The 20,937-nt window shown below is 44.2% G+C and overlaps 3 protein-coding genes across 4 annotated transcripts; 2 read left to right on the plus strand and 1 right to left on the minus strand.

The window, feature by feature from the left end:
* Positions 1–160: 160 nt before the first annotated feature.
* Positions 161–4,844, minus strand: tram1 (translocation associated membrane protein 1). Its single transcript, XM_037280315.1, has 11 exons — positions 4,542–4,844; positions 3,483–3,546; positions 2,886–3,004; positions 2,697–2,813; positions 2,106–2,164; positions 1,932–2,016; positions 1,681–1,751; positions 1,508–1,612; positions 1,200–1,343; positions 957–1,108; positions 161–879 (listed from the first exon to the last, which is right to left on the minus strand). The coding sequence occupies exons 1-11, from the start codon at positions 4,662–4,664 to the stop codon at positions 809–811; spliced, it is 1,110 nt and encodes a 369-aa protein (XP_037136210.1). The 5' UTR covers positions 4,665–4,844; the 3' UTR covers positions 161–808.
* A 613-nt stretch (positions 4,845–5,457) lies between these two features.
* xkr9 (XK, Kell blood group complex subunit-related family, member 9) lies at positions 5,458–7,583 on the plus strand. The gene is made up of 3 exons (XM_037280310.1): positions 5,458–6,033; positions 6,376–6,590; positions 6,671–7,583. Exons 1-3 carry the CDS (start codon positions 5,717–5,719, stop codon positions 7,300–7,302), a joined length of 1,164 nt encoding a protein of 387 aa, XP_037136205.1. The 5' UTR covers positions 5,458–5,716; the 3' UTR covers positions 7,303–7,583.
* A 5,255-nt stretch (positions 7,584–12,838) lies between these two features.
* cip2a (cellular inhibitor of PP2A) lies at positions 12,839–20,667 on the plus strand. Of its 2 annotated transcripts, XM_037280205.1 has the most exons (21): positions 12,839–13,644; positions 13,967–14,114; positions 14,196–14,308; positions 15,138–15,232; positions 15,650–15,746; positions 15,841–15,963; positions 16,157–16,302; positions 16,369–16,444; positions 16,523–16,759; positions 17,646–17,811; positions 17,980–18,127; positions 18,198–18,297; positions 18,387–18,505; positions 18,667–18,844; positions 18,930–19,004; positions 19,175–19,285; positions 19,376–19,572; positions 19,704–19,817; positions 20,010–20,092; positions 20,170–20,309; positions 20,372–20,667. In XM_037280205.1, the coding sequence occupies exons 1-21, from the start codon at positions 13,543–13,545 to the stop codon at positions 20,513–20,515; spliced, it is 2,712 nt and encodes a 903-aa protein (XP_037136100.1). In that variant the 5' UTR covers positions 12,839–13,542; the 3' UTR covers positions 20,516–20,667. The 2 variants fall into 2 exon arrangements, with proteins under 2 accessions (XP_037136100.1, XP_037136101.1); XM_037280206.1 differs by lacking the exons at positions 12,839–13,644; positions 13,967–14,114 and having other exon boundaries at positions 14,267–14,308; positions 15,138–15,273.
* The last annotated feature ends 270 nt before the right edge of the window (positions 20,668–20,937 follow it).

Here is a 20,937-nt window from a genome sequence, read left to right on the forward strand (position 1 = left end):
TGCTTAGAAATTACATTTGCTCGTACAATATTAGTATAATTTGAATGAAAGTGGCTTTTTATATTTTCTAAAATAAAATTACCTGTTGCCAAGTACATTGATCTTCATGATCAAGCTTCAGGGAATGGCATCTTTTTTAACAGCATTAAAAATCATCACAAACAGTCAATCTTGTTTATTTGGCACGATTAAAAACAGGAAAACCGTCTACACTTTTATAACAAATCCCTCTTCTCATAAGCAATAGTAGAAATGCAGCAAATCACACATTTCCCTCTCTTCTCCAGCATCATTAGTCACACCTTCCTGACTAAACTGGGAGTCCACATCCAGCACCGATGGGTGTTTTGGTTTATTTACAAAAAAAAAAAAAAAAGATTTACTTATACTTCCATGTTCCTTTTTGTCAGCCAGTGAGGCAGTTGTGTTTGCTAGACTACAAAATGTATATCCAAAGCTACAGCTGGTTAGGATAAGACACTAAACGAAAAGTAAAGTAGCTCACAAAAATACACGATTTTTTGGGGGGGGGGAATGAAACAGACTTTTGGGGGCATGAAAACACAACTTTAAACATGACACACCCTGTACAAAACGCTCTGTATCGATAGGCACTTTTTCTTAAATAAGGTATTTTTTGTGTCATAGTTTATTCCGCAATTTGTTGGTTCTTTCCCACCCAAAATTGGCACAGCGGAGCGGCCTTTCTGACGACGCATAAATCCATTGGACGTCCACTTGCGACGCTTCTTGAGGAGCGAGAGGGAAGCGGCCCGGGTGAGAGGGAAGGGCTTTGACGGAGCGTCTCTTAAGTGGACTTTTGCTTCCGGAATCTCGGCGAGTCTGCAGCGTGAGAGCTGACGCCGTTGACACCGTTGGCTAAGAACACACACAAAAAAACACTTGGTGAGAATATAATGACACCTGGAGGAACTACATACAAAATGATGCTTCACCTTTATCTTTCTTTGCTTTGCTTTTGGAGGGCCCCGGTTTCTTCTTGAGGGTCTGCACTGAGGCATGCTCTCTCCAGCGACGCAGCTGGAAGTTGATAAATTTCCACATCATGAAGGCCTGCGTCAGACACACGCCGGCCAGCACGGTGATCCTGGGGAGAAAGAGAACGCACACACACACCAAAAAGAAACATGAAACAGCCAGACAAAAAGCATCTTGCTGGAGATCAAAGTTACGCCCACCTCACAAAGAGAATGTTAAAGTTCCCTGTGGTCAAATCGAAGCCTTGATTGTCTGCGTTGGCGAGGCCGAAGCCCACCGTGAGGACGGAGAGGGACAGCGTGAGAAGACGTCCAAGGCCAAACAGGACGGCCCACACTCGGAAGCTTATAACCAAAAAAAAGGAAAGTTGAAATCTGAGGTAGGACTTTCTGAATATTCTAAGAAAATTATTCAAAGTATTATGCGTAAAAAAACAAAACAAAAACAAGAGCCTCAATGCTCATTAAATGTTCTAAGAAAGTCACCCAAGTCTCTGTTCTGCCCTTACCCCAGCTGTCTGTTCTCGTTACTGAAATAGACGAGACGGGAAACGTGGAAGAGAAGCTCCACAAAGTAGTGCAGCACCAGCAGGATCAGACCCAGACGGTTCAGACTGGAAAAACAAAAACGATTAGCATGATTCTTTTTCTTTTTTCCATAAGGCTCGCTGATTAGTCTTACTTGAGGATGTAAGCGCCGGCGATGTGGACTAGGTAGAGGAAAGTGTAAACCAGCTGGCGCGGAATGTCCTCCTAGAAGTGGTACAAGAAAAATAAAATAATTACAACGAGCCGGCACAGTGCCAAAAGCTGCCATTCTTTGGCAACAAAGCTGCCTAAAATGTTATGATTTAAAGAAAGTTGGACTGTGACATGAAAAGAGTACGACATGAAAAATCAATGTTACATGTGACAGAATACGAGGCAAAAAACCTTTTTTGTCTTCTGGAAGTAGAGCTCAGGGAGCACATGGAGCCAGTAGGCAATCTGGCAGATGTAGTAAAACTTCATCTGCAGCCTAACAGAACAACATTGACATGAGTATGCACAATCGCACAAATTATATATATATATTTTTTCATGTTATTTCATGAGCTTTCTACTTACGGCATCAGCATGTGGGGGTAACCTTCCCACAGCGAACTGGGATTGGACAGGAAGTTTTCCTGGGACACAAATGCAGGCAAGGCAAATAAATAAAAGCTAAAAAGATGCTAAGAAAGACAAAACAATATAAGGAAAAAAATTCTATCAAAATAATCATAAGAAAAAAAGATGCTAAGAAAGACAAAACAATATAAGGAAAAAAATTCTATCAAAATAATCATAAGAAAAAAAGTTGTAATCTCGCAATTTGCATTACGGGGAAAAAAAGTCAAGGATATTATGATAAAAATTCAAAACAATCAGATTTGTAAAAAGTCAGAATATCACAAGAAACAAAGTTAACATGAGATAAAATAATAAAATAAAATAATAAATAATAAAATAATTCACAATAAAGCATAGAGCAAAAAAATATTGTATAAAAAGTCAGAATGAGGAAAAAAATATACTGAAAAACAGCCCAAAAAGTTTTACCGCGACTTCTTGTGACGTCACAATTTCTTATCAAGAATACCAAACAATGAATCAAAGCAAAAGTAAAAAAAAATTGTGTGACAAGGGAAAAATTTAACACACCCACCACGTACTTACAGAGAAGATGATACTTGCGCCCCAGCCGAAGGAGAGGAAGTAGAAAGCGCTGAGCTGGCCCGACTCGTTGAACTTGCTGTGTTTGGTTTTGGAGAAGTGCTTCTTCCGAGTCATTTTCTGCACGCCGACACCACCAATTAGACAACAATGAGGACGGGCGAGCGTCGCCCGAGCATGCGTGCCACTTACGTCCAGCACGTATTCCTGGATGATGGCATGCATGATGATGGCCACCAGCATGTAGAAAAAGATGGTAGCCAGGTCTTTGATGCCGTGGTGGAAGTGGCTGATCGCCGTCTCCTCTGGACCTCCACCCCAAAAAAACAAAAACTGGTTATTTGTCAAGTCAAGACGCTTGCCCAAAAGGAAAATGTACCTTGGTGATGCGTCACAAACTGTTTGCTCAAGAGGATCTTGTAGCCAGTGACCACATCTCAGCTATAATCTATTCTTACAACCTTCCTAATCTTCCTACTCATCTGCTCGCTACCTCATGTCATTTGTTGGCCTTCATCCCCTTCATAGCTTGTGGAAGAGTCATCATCACTTGAGAAGAATCCCACTCTCTGCCTGTGTATTTGAATGCATCTTATTTGGGAGGCATCTGTAAATAAGTTACAGTCCTGCCTGATAAGCGGTGAATGGAACCCTAAAGCTGCTGTACGCTATCTTAAAAAAACAACTTTAACAGCGGTTTGATAACCTTGAAAGTGGCTACAACAATCGAAAATTGCAGTCGGTAAACCAAATTAAAATAAGATGTCAAGATGTTTTAATTCAGCTTACCATTTGTTGAGATTGTGACGTTGTACTGGACGGTGATGAACAACACTGCAAACTTGGACGTGACCTGTGAATTTGGATAAAATGTACAAAAGAAGAATTTAACCTAATAATGCTCACAATATTAAAATTTTCTTTTTGTTTCTTTCACACGATGCCATTTGAGGACGCCCTGCTGACTGAATGTGTTGCATTCGTATCCCGTGGGAGTCCGTGACTTCATAAAGTAACGAGAATAAGTGTAGCACGAACTCCGCGATTAACAATTAATTGTGATTGTCATGTTTCCATTATTAATCAATATGCTGTGATTAAAGTGTATTTTAAGGCAATAACGTGCCGTTGCGGCGTGTTCGGTGCTGCGTTTTTTAAGACAGCGCTGCCTTCACTGCCCGTAAACTGCGTCGGACAATTCTAAACTATTTTTCAAAAATAAGTTTTAAAAGATGTGAACGTATGGGAGGTTAAGTAAAACTATTTAAATACTTTAACGGTTGGCGATATTATTCGGCTAAAGAGAAGAGAGGGGTCAAAGTTGCTGTTCGTCGTTAGACTGAATTATGGCAGCCCTCTTGCAGAATGCCACGTAACACATTCAACGTTACGCGCAAACTAACCAGAAGACGTCGTTTACCTAATCAATAATCACAGGGGATCGATGAGATACCAATAAAGTGTCATTTCTGTCTTTTTTTTAACACTGTGTTGCGTTCAGGGAACTTAAATGCTTCGTGACGAAAGTGTGCCTGTTGATTCAAAATTTCATAAACTAAAAGTACCGTTTAACAAAGGGATCAAAACTGGCAGATATATCTAATTAAACGTTTTCTTTAGTTTGTCAGGTTTAAATAGCTAAAAATGAGAAATCGGAGTGTAAAATGATAAAACTTTGTGTTCCAAGAGGAAGTAACACCGCGGAGAAAGGCGAGCATGACAACCGTGCCACGGTTACTAGATGGCGGCCAAAAGAGAGCCGAGCCTCCGCCGGCGGCGGGCTGCTGGAGCTCCACCGTGAGCTCCACACATCCGGAAGAAGTCGAAGATGTGTGTATCGCCATTTACCTCGAACATGAGCCCGAGGAGGAACACCATAGCAACGCAGGACACAATATCGGCATGATTCTGGATGACGAATTCGTGGCTCATCACCGGCGGGCTCTTGGTGCTCTTTTTCCGGATACCCATTTCCACACGATTCGGCGTTGCTCGTTTGACGGCGGCTTTTCTGAATGTCAAATTTGAGTATCTTTCGACGTGGAAGCGCTCGACAGTCGCCCTGCTGTTGCAAAGAACCCTAAAGGCCAGGCAGACAGCGATTAAATGGCGTGTCACTCTTGTGCTCGGGTGGGAGTGTCCAAGCCAGCGAGAGTTCAGGGCGCCGCGCTTGACTCCACACAGGAAATAGCTGCGTTGCTAGGTCGCCACCTACAGCGTTGGAGAGGAATTGCGCTTTAATAATGATAATAGAACGAATCCATCCATTTTCTGTACCTGCAGTATTTATTTTAAATTAATGATTGGAAATGAAATAATAAGTGATTTATGAATAACTAATGAATGACTAAATGATTTAGTATTCGTTTTGAAATGAATGATACACAAATACATCAAATAAAAATGAATGAATACAAAAAGTCTGCTTTATTGTCAGTACCAATAAGAACAGATTTTCATTTGCAATGCCGGGAATTGAGTAAAATCTTAACGTTTACCCTTTTTTCTTTTTTAATTATTTGTCCTTTGTTGGTAATCCGGTATGTTCAGCTGAAGCCACTCCCATACACAATGCGGTCCACACCATGGAAACAGGTAAACGTAGGGAGAACAAATGAAAAAGTGAATATAAAAATAAATACTCAAAGTTGCAAGCTACCTGTTGCCATCGTGACACTTTCTAAAAGGACTCAGTCAGAAGTACGGATATCTTTTTTCAAATGTACTTGAGAAAAGAAGTACAGTATTTGAACTTTGCTTCTTCCCACCACCGGTGATGACGTTGAGTCCCATGCAGTCAATCATTCCCAAAGGTGCACGTGCACTGGACACAATGACGTCACATTGCTATGTTTCATTTTAAGGTGGAGCTTGTGCCAATTTCAAAGAAAGAGGACAGAGAGAGGAAGAGGACGAGAGAGGTTCTGTCTGCTCCTTCCACTTGTGATGAATGGAAGGCAACGCATCGGATCAGCTGTGCACAAAACTGTTCGATCTGATGCCTTTTGCCGACTAACTCAGCGATGCACCAAACTGACATTCGGTACACCAAACTGCGATGGCTCCTAACGCTTGTCGGGCTTCTTCTTTACATCGTGGACATCTGGACAGACGTGGGACTGTCCATCAAGTACCTCCTAGATGGACGTTACATATGCTCGGCGTTGATTTTCTCATTCATCCTGGCCGGGCTGCTGGTGACTCAGATTTTCAGTCACGCCTGGTACGAGGATGATCTCGAAGACGCTTTGGTGAACCCCCGAGGGCAATCCACCGTATTGGGAATGTCCAAGGGCAAACTCGTGGTATTCCACCTGTGCGGCGCGGGTATTTTCACCAGGTAAGGGCAATTAAACTCCCAGATGGGAAAAACGGAACGTGTAGCGGTTCGTGAGAACATAGGGAGTGTCGCTTTGTATTCTGCAGATTGTGTAAACTGGTAGAACCACATTGAGCTTGCATTTTTCTCACCATGGAAACAAATACTTGCAATTCAAAACATCACGTTAACCGACTATTAAACGGAAATACCGCCGCAATAAAACACATGACAAAACTATACAACATAGTAGTTGTTCTGTTTATTTATCTATCTATCTATCTATCTATCTATCTATCTATCTATCTATCTATCTATCTATCTATCTATTTTTTCATGTATATATTTGTTTATTTACTGTAGGTACTACCACCTACTCAAAAGTGGCTTCAAAGTGCTCTGGCTCCTGGGTGGTTCCCTTAACGAGGAAGAGAGGAAGGAAGCTCACCATCGCCTGTTTTGTCAAGCCACTGACTTGAGCATGCTCAAACTCTTTGAGGCGTTTTTGGAGAGTGCCCCCCAGCTCCTCGTGCAGATCTACATAGTCCAAGACCAAGGCGAAGCCTCGGTCGTCCAATGTAGGTTTCAGTTCTAATGTCAAATGTCATCCTCTAAATGTCCACACCTGAGGGTGTCGTTCCTGTCTGCTGCCTTCCAGATTTTTCTATGGTCTTCTCGTGTTGTAACATCGCCTGGGCTTTGGTGGACTACCGCCGGTGTCTACGCCGGTCACTCCCAAACATCCAGGAGATGCCCTCTGGCTCGCCCACCGCCATTTACCTCCTCTATAAACTCTTCACCTTCAGCAGCCACATCCTCAGCTTCAGCCTCCTCCTGCTCCTCACCCCCTACTGTGTAATTGCCTTGGTGGCCATTTTGTGGCTGCTGGGGACAATGTGGTCACACGTGCTTCGCACCAACTTTTGCTCCACCAAAATGCATGAGATGGTCTACCGCGTAGTGGTTGGGTTCATCCTCACATTCACCTTTTTTAACGTCAAAGGACAGGACACCAGGATCGTCATGACTATTTATTATTCCCTCTATTTGCTCATTAACGTGACATCACCATTACTTTTGGCGTTCCTGAAGCCAGAGGTGCGGACAGCAACGTCCTTCTTGGTAATCAGCGGGGTTATTTTTGCCTGCTCCGTCCTGGGGCTGGTCTTTCTGGTGTTATTCTACCTCCATCTGCACCCGAAAGCGAAGCGGCGGGAAGCTGACGAAGTGGACGGAATCGCAAAACAAACTGAGGCAACAGGCAGAATGAACAACTTCCTGCGGCCCTGACGGACATTTAGTCAAGATGGTGGGCACAATAAAAATCACCAAAACTTCAATTAAGCTACCTGGACCCTTCTTAGTTGTTGAAGGGGTCATATACATACATATGTAAATATACATGTACATAAGCATATTTTCTACTCTACTCTAATATATACATATATATTACGTCTTTCTTGCATTATAGCTTCACATTTATATTTATCTGCTGATGCAGCGAATGATCATAAAGTGGAGTCAAGTGCACCCTTACTGTGGAGCATTGCTTCTCAAATAGTGGGGCGCCCCCCCAGGGAACATGCTTTTCTTTTGGCTGTACTAGATTAAAGGGTAATTCGACATCCACTGCAGTAGGTGGAAGTGGCGGTATCACTGGAAGAGTGTGCGCAAAGAGTAGTCGCAGTGTGGAGCGCACGGAACATACACACACACACAGCACAGAGCAGGCGATAAAAAGTGCAGTGGGACACCATGGAGAAATATTTAACAGGGTTGAAAAGAACGGCGGAGAGAGACGGAGATAAGAGAATTGAGAGTCACACGAAAGCTAAGACAAGGAAATATGACGAAGCGTACGTAGCGCTCCACTTCAGTGTGACTACGATGGGAGACGAGGAAAGACCGGTGTCATGCTGCCTCATTTTGAGCACAAATAGTTTTATTCATTTTTGTTTTGTAGGTTAAAATGTTTTATATATTGTGCTCCTGAGTGAAGGTTGCTGATTACTTTGAATTTAATATTATTTATTGCTGTTATTTCATTTAATACTATTATTTTATTGTATTTTTTCAACATAAAATGGCAGTTGGTCAAGAATGTTTATAGTTTGAATAATTATCATTTATTTTTTATTTTAAGGAAAAGTGATGCACTTTGAATCTGTTCTATTACAGACTAAAAAAACAATGTTATTAATAAAGTTATTCTTTATTGTAAGTTGATCTTTCTTTCTTATTTATTTATTTTGTTTTCTTTAATGTTAATAACATGGGGGGGGGGCGCGAAATGTTTTCTTCTCCCTAGGGGGGGCATCACAGAAAATAATTGAGAAGCACTGCTGTGGAGCAAGATGGTTTCAACAGCCTGTCCCTGAAGCTACTTCTCTGTACAGCACCGTCACTGGGCGGAGGAGTAGCTTCAGTGACAGGTTGTTGACCCCGTCTTGCTCCACAAAAAGGCTGAGGGGTTCATTCCTTCCCCATGCCGTGAGACTTTTTAATTCGTCGTGGGGGTTAGGGGCACGTTCACGGTCTTGTGGTACTGTTTATTGCTCATTTATTTGATGTATTTGTTGTTATTAACATATCTATTTAAACTAGTCAGATCTATTCTCTTCCTCTCGTTTGTTCTCGTATCCGATGTTTAAATGGACAACAATAAAAAAAAGTATATAATAATAATAATAGTAATAATAATATTCCCTCAAGGTTGTCTGCTGTTTGTGTGTGTGTGTGTGTGTGTGTGTGTGTGTGTGTGTGTGTGTGTGTGTATGTGTGTGTGTGTGTGTGTGTGTGTTGTATCAATGAAATCGAATCAGGGCGGGAGAAGCAGACAGACTTTGATGAGCAATTCCTGTTCATGGCTCGGTTGGCCTCCTCCACCTCGGCGGGACAGTATTGCGCGCCATCTTGTGGCCGTTTTTGTTTTTTCCAACCAGAAATTGAAATGAGAATGGGAAAAATTGCCACCAATGTTGCGCAATGATAAGAAAAATATCTCAATTGGTGAATGCAGGTTTCTTTAGTCACAATTTTCTTGCATTTTTGGGCGGGGGAACTGTGCCGTAGCCAAAGTATCAGTCCTTGCTATCAGTACAAAACGGAGAAGTCGTACTGGTGGAAAAGAAGAAAAGTGGCTATGGAAATTGTTTTCATCGTCTTGGTGTCATGTTGGCTCATTTTCTCAGAGCGTTGTTTCGGGCTTGCACGCGCTCATGTTGTCATCGAGCTCGCCAAATCCGCCCCGCGTTCCACTTTGGATCAAAGTCAAAGTGTTGCTTGCGTAAGCTAATATAAAGGCACCGCGATGCAATCGACGGTCGTAACCTTAAGGTCACGCATGTCTCCAAAAGTTTTAAACGTAGCCCAAACGCCAAAGAACCCCTTTGTCTCTCTGCCGCTCTGGCCCTCTTTGACTCTTTGAGCGGCCAGTTTGCGTCCCCTCCTTGCCGTCGGGAGATTTGTGCTTTGACAACCAATGACGTCTCCGACGATTGAGTCGCCGATCCCGTTCCGTAGCGGGAGAGGCCTGGCAGCCACATGCTGTCTTTGGTTAGCGCACGTCGTCCCCGTCCTGTGGAGTTGCAGATTTCCTCTCAAAGCTTTGCGTTTGATCCCTTTGCGTCTTAGTGATGCGCGTATGACATTTGCAAGCGCCGTGTCATTTCCAAAGGGCGGATGTCCTTTTCTTTGTAGGCCAAGCATTGTGGGTACGCCTGAGCTGAGACTGAAAGCAAAGTCCCATCGAGTACTAACTCTGGTGCACCTTACCTCGCTTGCTCGGGCAAAGTGTGCTTCTTACTCGCGCTTCTTCCTCAATCAGCAGAAGAAAAGGATGACCAGCAAGATGGCTCGGCTGATGTGGGCGCTCCTGATCTCCCTTCCGCTCGCTGGTAACTTCCGTATTTGAAAACAAAATGGAGGGTTGACCTCTCCAATGAAATGCTGTTAATGAGATAGATTATCCATGATGCAGACAAGAGAAACTCACGAGGTGTGCTGTGACAATGATTATTGTGGAACTGCTGGTAAAAAGTAACTTGTGCTTTGTTTTCAACAGCAGCAGCAGACAAGGAAATAAAGGGCAAAGCAGGTGGCGATGTTACCATGGCCACCGGCAAGACTAAGCTGGATGACTACACAAAAGTCGTCTGGGAAAAAATTGACCTGGGAAAAAAGATTCTCACCTACGGCAAGACCGAGACCAAGGCCCCGAACCAAGGCGAACGAGACCAAGGCCCCGACCAAGGCGAACGAGGTCGTTGCTGACGCCGAAGCCCAATCGCTGTCCGCGTCCCTTAACAACTCAACTGCAGACACTTGGAAACTCACCAAGGAGGATCTTTACAACCTTAAGAAGTTCGTGTTTGACCAGACCCGTGGAGACCTGACTATCGTCCAGCTTGGTTTGACAGACAAGGGCAAGTACAAGGTCACCATGACACCCAAAGCTGGAACGGCTGAGGAGAAGACTTTCACAGTCATAGTCACTGCTCGCGGTGAGTCGCTTTCCTTCTTGCCGCGCGCGCGCCCGACCAATGCCATGGAAGGAGTCCGACTGCAAATGTTTGAGCCGTTATTATTTTGGAACGTGTGTGTATGTGTGCGTTGCATGCCTTCGGGTCCAGCAGGGGTCAAACCAAATTGCTTCGTTGCTGTCTTTCAGGGGGTCAACGCTGTTCGCTTTCGCTGCCGCTGATGGCCATTTGCAGCGTGAGCCTGATGTGGTGGTTCTAGACGAGCTGGTGAGTTCACGGCCAAACGTTTTCCATCGGGAGTGGGCTGTTGCTATCGAGACATTTTGGCATCCATTGTGCGACGATCAGGTCAAATTCGGATAGAATATTGTCTCGTCCCCCATCTAGAATGGGATCTTCATCCATCCACATTCTCTTCCTGATGACTCGGCTAATGACAGGAGGACCCTCCATCAAAACTGCGTCGCCATGGAGATGCATGGAGCTGCTTTCATCTGGGTCCTTCTGAAGAAAAAAAAATAATGGGGCCTTCACCCTCTATCTTGATCAGAATCATTCAATCATTGAGAACCAAAAGAATTTCACATCTGTCAAAAAGGACTTTCCTTCCTCTCCGTTTCACTTAAATAAGCATAAAAATATGAAATGTTAAAAATAATTGAAAAAACCCCCAAAGCCTTTTATCATCCTTTTTCAAAATGATCTGGCTACAGTGGTGCCTTCAGATACAAGTCTTTCATTTGGTCTGCAACACATTCATATTTTACCCACTCACAGATGGCTGACTGGGTAAAATTATTAAAATGGAAATGCAAATTGCCCAAAAGTAGCATCTTAATGAGTAAACTTTTCTACGGCAGTCCAAACAATACCTAATGGACCGTGTTCGCCCAAGTCGCTTGATGTTGATGTTGTCCCCCTCTCGATGAGAGCACAATGTGAATTGTGGGCTTCTGAATTGCACTAGTTTGCGCCATTTTGCCGATTGTACTGTCTCTCACTCAAGGCACCACTGTAATCCTGTCACCGTCTTTTATGTAGTTCTCCATGGCAGACTACTCCGCCTGCGCGCAATTCGACCCCTTAGCGCAGCCCCCCACTCCCCCGCCCACGTCTCCACCCCAAAGTCCTGCGGCGATGGGGAAGGGCAGTAGGTACAGGTCAGGATGTGACTGGGAGTACCTAGCCCAACTCTGCACGCTAGGCGGCGTGAGCGAGTTTGTCGCCGAGGAGCGGGATGGAACAGCGCTCCTCTCCGGCTCATCCTCACGCGACTGAGCAGTTGCCTCCCTGCTCACCCTGAGAGGGAAGGGCCTAGAAAAAGTGGTCTAAAAAAAGGACTGTTCCCAATCAACCTGGGCAGCAAGTCGCTGCTGCCGGGTCATCCCACAACGCGGCCGAGAAAAGAGAAATATTTGACATCCTTGCCACCCACTTCGGGTACTGCAAGGATGTGGCTTAACGCCAAACACCCGCCCCTTTGCTGTCACTTTTTTTTTCCCGCACATTGAGCAAGTGTTGATGTTTTTCGAAATGACATGGTTTTACTTAATAGCACATTTAATGGTTTAATGGCACATTTGTCCATTGCAAAAAAAACTTAACTAGATATTGTGCAATAAACTAAGAAATATATGTAGACTAACCAAAGTTCTGCCAAAATATTTTAGGTTAATGCTCTGTTGGACACATTTAGTTTGTTCCCTGTTACTGTTGCACCCAGAAATTTGATTTCATATTGATATTCATATGTATTTAATTTTATTTGTATGTTTTCACCTTCGATGTGAGTCTGGATTTTTCTGGAGAACAATTAAACATTAAAATCCCCTAAGTGTCTTTGTCTCCAGAGTCAGCGATTTCTATGCATTCTAATCGTATTTCCGTATCAAAGCATCTTTGGTGGTGTACCCATAAGTGTAGGTATAACGCGCTTGCGTTTTTGTTTTTTGCTATATGATTTGCTGGACAGACAATGCGATGACGTTTGGGCAGAGGCGTAGCCAAGCCGGGGCGAGCCGGGGCGGCGCCCCGGTTAGGACTCCCTGCGCCCTGGTTGAAAAAAAAAAAAAAAAAAAATCGAGCTTTTTCGATTCTTCATTTTCATGCCGTTTTTTTCTTTCGGTCTTGCGCGAATGTGCTTGCGCTATTCTGTGTGCGCGATGTTATCCATTCACCGTTTGCCTCCCGGACGTTGTTTTAGCGATCAGCGAACGGCGTGGGTGATGTTCGATTTTTTTTCCTGTGGGCGTGCGCCCCTACTGGAAAAATTCCTGGCTACGCCTCTGCGTTTGGGATTGTGGTTGCTGTGATGACGTTTAGGATTGTGGTTGGTCTGTTTTTGCTAAGAAAACGTACGCAACTAATATGCAGTCGTTGATTGTTTCGATTTATTGATGCTTTCGACATTTGATTTTGATTTTATAGAATTGTTTTTAGACGTTTTCTTCGCAACGGTTGTGACGCCATCAAACACCGGTCCGTAAAAAGTGTCTGGCAGTAATCCAGTCCGTGGCGCTAAAAATGTTGGGGATTACTGGTGTAAAATATTCATTTTCTATTGAAATTGTGTCTGCAAAATATCTCGTGTATTTCCTCGCATAGCTTTTGTAGCGAAACTATTGAAGAAGCCAAATTTCCCATGGGCCCTGGAGGCGGCGGCGGCAGCAGCAAGTTTCTGCGTCGCAGCCCTGCGCATGCGTACAATCTTAAACTTCATTTGTCCAACACCATTTTGAAGCACCGAGCGGGAGGACGTGCTGTTTTGCTGTCGGAAGTTGACGGTTTGGGACTTCAAACGAGCACAAATGAACAGCAATAAATATCTGTCGTTTTTATTTCGTGACGACGATGGAAATCATTCAATGTAGAGATTAAATTAAACGCTTTAAACATCATGTGCCGCTAGTGTAACCGCTTGCTGGTTTACGCCGTCGAGTTTCGTATTTGAATCTCTCTCGTTTTCGCCCTCTCTCATTCACTCACACAGCGTTACAGTAAATTAAAGGTCAAATTATTATTTTCGATAGTTTGGTTTATACTTTCCTAAATGGACGCTACGACTTGTTTGAAGTCTCTGCTGCTCGCCACGCAGCAGTATGAAGAAGGGAGGAATGCTCAAAGTGCAGCTCAGCTTCTTAAACAAGTGGAGGTGACTCACTTTTAAACCGCTTGTGCCATTTTCTAGGTTATGATTACTATATTTCATGGACCAGTTACCATTATGACTGAAACGAAGAAGTATTTTGTTCAAAATGGTAGCCTTTGTTTTTTAACATTCCATTCTACGACAGTGCAGTGCCAATTTGAATACAGTTAATTTTCAACCTTATCTATTTCTCTACAAGTTGTAATTTTGTTTTGACTCGCATAAACGTCATATGCATGTCACCTAGCCATAATGTTGTACGCAAAATTTACATTTGATGAAAAGAGAGCAGACCTTTTTATTTCACAGTTTTTAATGTTTGCAGGAGATTTCCTCCCTCAAATGTGAGCAGCTGCTGTCTTCAGGTCAGCTGCTACCCATCGAGTGTGTTCGCAGGCTGGTGGAGCTCACTGGTAACGCAAACACAAGTCCCACTGTCGCCGGAGCCAACTTGTCCCTGCTGACGCAGCTTGGTACTGTCCACTTTTTCTTTAATCTAGTTTAGATAAAATTCTGGTGGAATAAATCCATTCCAATACGCCAACTCATTGCAGCTTGTGACGATGGCAGCAGGAAGATCTTACACTGTAACTTCAACCTCACCGGCATCCTGGCTCTGCTTGTTCATCGCCACAGCGCCACCCCCGGAGACCCTCTGGTACTGCAGGTTGGTCATTTCAGTCGATTATATTACAATTTTATCACGGGGTATACGTACGTTGCAGACCCACCCACAATGGGTACAAATCTGTGATACAGTCGGCCTTGCCATATCGTGGTTCATGTTTCTTGGGTTCACTGTATATTTTTAATGATTAATTTATTTGTAATCAGTTATCAGAATTGTTTTTCAGGCCAATTGGTCCTGTAAAAGTTATTGTCATTTGGGCTCTGCTTTGTAGTTCCATTTACTAACTTTCATGTCACTCATTGGGCCAGTATCCACCTTTGAAAGCCGCACACATTTAAAGTCTCAGGTACTAACTAATTGGATGATGGAAACACACAAATTTAAAGCCACAGATACTAATTGGTCGATGGAGACATGCACCTGCATATTTTGACTTGGTCCTATACATGATCTAAATCAGGGGTGTCAAACTCATTTTTCTCACTTCACAGCTTCTTCCAGAGGGCCATTATGACTGTCAACCCAAATAAATGTATGAGCACCTCATATTATATACAGTCAAAGCTACAAAACAAACTGACAAATAACTCATTTTCAAATCAGATGAGTTAAAACTGGTCAAATATTTAAAAAAAAAAGATATTATTAAAAGTGAAGACAATTTGCAATTCTAGTAATGACACACGAATTTGATGCACAATTTGTCTTCGCGGGCCACATAAAATGATGTGGCGGGCCGTATCTGGGCCCCCCGGGCCTTGAGTTTGACACCTGTGATCTAAATAATCAAATAAATAAATGGCTGCTGTGTCGCAGATTTCCGACTGTTGCTGGCATACTGTAATACTGCTATGTCTGTGCAAAGAGTTTACAGTTGCTCCAGAAGATAACCTACAGCACTCGGATCTTCCCGTCCTCGAACCACGTCAACGAGCTCATCGTCTTCCTCGTGTCCAACATGTAAGACGGACATACAAGTGTACAGATGCAGCTCATAAAATGTAAATACACTATGAAAGCTAATTTCATTTCAGTTGTTCAATTCAAAAGGTTTTAAAAAAACATAAAACAAAGTGTAATACTTTTCCAAAGACTAATTTCTGTATTGAAATTCATTAGTAGAAGTAATACAGAGGGTCCTCGGTTTATGACGTTGATCTGTTCCTACGCGGCGACGTAAACCGAATTTCGGTGCAAGTCGGAACAGCAATAAAATGGCTTTAGACTACAAGTAAAAAAAAAAAAAAAAAAAAACGTTGTTCGTCTCTGGTCTATCTGTATATTAAGTTTCAATTTTTCTTATTGAGGTGTACCATTTTCCGTGTGTGCATGTTTCACTGCCAAGCCCTCACACAGAATTGAATTCTTTTCTGGCAGCCAGTCCCCGAGCGATGACATCATCATGCCCTGCCTCGGCCTGCTGGCCAACCTTTGTCGAGATAACCCCGCCGTGCAGACTCACATCAAGTCTCTGGTTAGTAGTGATGGTGCTTTGCCTTTTCTTGCTGTAGTGACCTCATCATGGAAAAAAGTGAAATGGAACTGAACTTTTTTTCATCCAAACACAGGACAACGTGAAGCCGTTTTATCGGACGCTGATCACCTTTCTGGCCCACAACAGTCTGACCGTGGTGGTTTTCACGTTGTCCATCCTGGCCAGCCTGACTCTTAACGAAAAAGTCGGAGAGAAGGTGTGTGGGTGCGGGAACGGTTGCCATGTTGGTAGACTTTTCAGGTCGTGGACGTTTGGTAATTCTTGGTGTGTTTATGCCTCTCATTTTCTGTGCATGTTGTTTGTGTCCAAACTTTCTATATCTGTTTGTTTTCATCAATGTGTTTTGTTTGTGTGTTTGCTTGCTGCACGTGTGTGTGTTTCCACCACAGCTCTTCGATGCCAAAAACATCCACCAGACCTTCCAGCTGGTCTTTAACATCATTGTCAACGGTGACGGCACACTGACCCGAAAATACTCTGTTGATCTTCTGGTTGATCTGCTGCAGAACCCAAAAATTGCAGATTATCTCACTCGGTACAAGACACACACATACACACAAAGGCACAAACCCCACTAAAGCGGTTTTGTCGTGGTCCGCAGGTACCAGCACTTGCCAGCGTGTGTGTCTCAAGTTTTAGGACTGTTGCATTTAAAAGATGCCGACTCAGCAACCAAAGTGAGTTATGTGTATGCGCCTTCATCCATGACAGTTCCTCTACAGTTCCTCTAGAGCTTGACTGTTGTGCGTCCGCAGGTCCTGGAGCTACTCCTCGCCATGTGCAGCGTGTCGGGTCTGCGCCCACTGCTATACCAGGTGCTGTTCAAAGCGGTGGGACCCAAACTCAGGGCAACAAGTCGGAGGCAGGCGGCAGTGACTGCGGAACACAAGGCTGAACCTGGGCTAGCGCTAGTGCAGTGGATCAGCTCGCCCGTGGGTGGCGCCGAGACCTGCTCACTGAAGGCGCTGCAGCTGCTCACGGAGCTGATGGAGGTTTGAATTCCCGTATTGGCCCTAATATAAGCCGATGTTTTTTGCATTGAAATAAGACTGAAAAAGTGGAAGTCATCTTACATTTGGGGTCTAGACATTATACCAATTCACAACGCTAGATGGCGCCAGATATCTTTAAACCGAATGCTGAACTTAACTAACCCCAGGCCAAAGCGAACCCCTGTTATGAAGAAGAAAAATAAAAATAGCGGTAGCACAAAGAAGAAAAATAAAAAATAGCGGTAAGAAAGAAAAGAAGAAAATAAGAGAAGAGATAAACAAAATGTGAGGACAGTGACACTGAGCACAGCAAGGCAGAGGATGTTTGTGAGGAGTAATGTTCTGACATGACAGATCTCAGCTACTCTCAAGTTTAAACCAGTTTGCATTATTTTATTGCAATGCTTTTCCTTATTCAGATTTGTTTCAAGACTACAGTTAGTTAGACTTCACTTTGATGGTTAATGCAGTTATTGCAATTTAGTTGTTTTATCACAGTAGACTGGTTTATTTACATTTCAAAAACCACAAGCCATTCATTTACAAATGTGATTGCACTTTAGTTTACATACTTAAATGGTCAGATATTAAGGTGTGATAGACAGTTTTTGCCTGATTTGAATGAGGCAAAATAACATGCTTTTCTCTCGAATATATTGTTATAATCATTTGTTTCGGATGTACTATAATTATTTTCTGTATAAAAATTAAATTTGGTGTTCAAAAAGTCTTTTTTCAAACTTGAGTCTTAAAAAGAGGGGGTCGTCTTATAATCAGGGTCGTCTTATATTCGGGCCAATACGGTATGTCATCAAGTGTCATTTTACATATGTTTGAGAAAATAAAATTCTGAGATTTCATTATGCATGTAATTGTCTTTGCCCAGGAGGCATTGGGCGCTGCCAGCATGCCAGACGGCACTGAGAGTTTTGTGGGGATGCTACTTCCTGTCCTGCTGGACTTTGTCAAGGCCCTGGACCCGCCCACCAAAAGAGATGCCCACCTGAGACAACACTGCAAACGTGTCACTCATGTCAACAGCCTGCTGCTCGATATCCACGCCATTCACTCATATTGTCTGGTAGTGTTAAACCCAGCAGAGGTGTCCAAAGGCACAGCATTGTTGAGTTTAGTTTCGGTTAGGCCCTAACACTGACCCTTGGGGAAGTCATCTCTGTCCATGTATTATTTGCTTTGTCCAAAAGCCTTAACCGGTCCACTCATGTGCGGTAAGGACACCACACGGGCACTGGTGTCAAACCAGGTGAGCGCACACCAGTGCCTCTTGCAGGTAGAGACGCTGCTCGCCTGTTGTCATGGCAACAGCTCCATGGCACGCCTGCCCCCGGGCGCTGACACCAATCTCAGGTCAGCCAACCATGTCCAGGTGTCTTCACTGTAAGATATATGATGATGATGAGTGTCTGTGTATGTCTAGTCAGGTGTGTGCTGAGGCTCTGCTCAGCACCTTGGTGCTGATGAGCAAACTGCGGCAGCAGGTCAAGGACATGGAGACCGGCTTCTACCGTACGCTGCAGGTGACTTCCTTTTTTTTTTCTTTTTTTTTTTTCTCTCTCTCTCTCTGCTTCTGCAATATCATCACCTTCAACCCCCATCGCATGTTCAGGACCAGAGGATAGCTACGCCCCTTGCTTTGGCCCTGACCTCGCATCACAGAGCGCACGTGCATACCGGCCTCGCTCTGCTCTTGGAGGCCACGCCGCTCCCGGACTTCCCGTCGCTGGTGTGAGTCTCCAGCTGTTCAAGAGGACTTCAGTTATTTAGTGATGAAAACCTGCATTGACCAGCAAGCTGCCAAGCATAATCCAACAATTTTACTTTGACCACAAGTTTACTGAAAACTGTTTACGATGGTGGAAAAAATTCAACATGACTTTTGTCTTCAGCCTCGGGGACAGCATGGCCGCCAATAATGCTTACCGGCAAAGGGAGGCCGAACTGACCGTCAAGCGTATTCCTGTTCAGGACGTCCCGCTTCCTCGGACAAACAGCAGCAGTCGGGACATATCCGGGGCATCCAGCAACATCCACAGCTTGGTGGAGAAGCTCCGCGGCGGTTTGGAGGTCTTTGACGCATTTCCTGTAGGCTTCCTGTTGGTTTTTGATAGCATGGCGGTGAAGCTAAGTAGTGCCCCCTTCTGGTTTGTAGCTGCAGGAGCCGACGAAAGACGCCCATGTGTCTGACATCATCGACGTCTATGAGCAGAAGCTCGCCGCCCTCGCTGTAAGTAATGAAAGACCCCCGACGTTGGTGTGAAATCTGTTACCATGACAACTAGGATGGGACTGTGTGTTTAGTCCCGAGTCTGAAAGAAGCACATGCAGGATTGCAATGATTGACTTGGATGCTTGATTTGGCATTTGATGTTCATTAAGTCCTAATCTGGCCTTCAGTCTGAGGAGAGTCGCCTTAAGGACCTGCTGGAAGCAAAAGCCGTGGCTCTGTCTCAGTCCGACCGCCTCATTAATCAGTACCACTTCCAGCTAGCTCAGGCCGAGGCCGAGGTGAGCACTTTTGTCTTGTGGCACCTCCACCTGGAGAAAGAAGCAATTGTAAATGGCGATGAAGTCTAATTTAGCATCTGTGATGTAAAGGCTCGCAAGTTGGCCAGCCTGCTGAAGGAAGCGGAGCGGCGGCGTGAGAATCTTCAGACCGAACTGGCCGTGCAGCTGGAGGAGGCACGACGCTCCAAGGCCGACACTGAGGAGCTGCTGCAGCACAACGCCAGACTGCAGCTGGACTCGGAGGAGCACCAGGCCCTCAAAGCCGCGTACAACTCCATGCTCCAAAGGTCATTCCCATATAATGGACTATATAAAAGTTCCTGGAATGTCGGACTGAATAATTCACTTATTTTGAATAACCTTTACCTTCGTCACTGCCTTGGTAGAGGTAACGACTGAATGATGCACTTGTTGTCAGGTTCAATGAGAGTGGGTGTCAGTTGAAGGAGCTTCAGGCGGCTCACGCCAACCTCAACAAACGCAACGACGCGCTCCGGAAGAGTCACCAAGCTCTGCAGCTGCAGCATGACAAGTAGGAGACCTGTCCAAATTTTCGCATGGAAATATGACACATTTTCAACTGTAGTCAGTCTCTTGTGTTAGCATTTTGGTTCATACTGTTTGCTAGCAATTCAGTTGACTTTATAGAAGGGATTCCGATGCTAGCATTTGTGTCTGAGTGGTAGCATGCCTAATACTCTCTGGGCTCGCACATTCTCGTCAGGGTTGTGTTGCTGTTGAAGGAGAAGGAGGAGGAGATCAAGTCGCTGCATTCAGACATGCAGTTGAAGGACAAAGATATAGCAGGTCAGAGATGCGGTTGCGCTAGCACATTTGCGGTAGCATCAGAATTCCGCCTCATTGAAGTCGTGTTTTGGCGGCAGAGCTGCAAGAAGAGTTGCGGACGGCGGCAGACAAAGAACGAGGGAAAGAGCAAGAGAGGCTGGAGCTGGAGGACACACTCGACACTTTGAAGAAAGAGCTGACCAAGACGGAGCAGACCAGGAGGGACGCGTGCATCAAGGTAAGCGTGACGTCTGCCTTCCCACCAAGCTTCCCGGTCCCATGCTGGTGCCCCGTGCGCAGGTGTCGTCTCTGGAGCTGCAGAAGAGTCAGATGGAGGTCAAGCTCAAACAGTACGAAGACGAGCTCAACAAGCATTCGGCCATGATCGCCATGATCCACAGCCTGAGCAGCGGCAAGAAGAACGACGTCAACCTCTCACTGTGACACTCACCAACAACCATGAACAAAAAACTAAATTCAGCAATGATAACCACAACAGAAAGTGCAACAAAAGTCACACAAGCTGAATAAAATATTTCTCTTGTTTTTAAATAAGTTTGTTTTAATTATATAGCAAATAAATATGTCCATCATGACTGCTGTATTTGTTGTGGGAAATCATTCCAGGTATGTATGAGTTTATCATTATTTGCTTATTGAGTTGCCAAAAGGAATGCATCATTCTTATCATGAGTATTTGAGTTAAGATCAGAATTTTACCGGTCAGCTTTTGAGTTGGCATTTTGGGCATAACTGCAAAACCTTTTGACCACGCTTACTCGTCCTTCAAATAAGCTTCCAAATGAGTTCAAAGTTTGACTTTTAGTGAGTATTGATGTAACTGTTGTGTTTTCCGGGACAGAGTG

Source organism: Syngnathus acus, chromosome 20 (genome assembly GCF_901709675.1).
Source record: "Syngnathus acus chromosome 20, fSynAcu1.2, whole genome shotgun sequence".
NCBI lineage: Eukaryota > Metazoa > Chordata > Actinopteri > Syngnathiformes > Syngnathidae > Syngnathus > Syngnathus acus.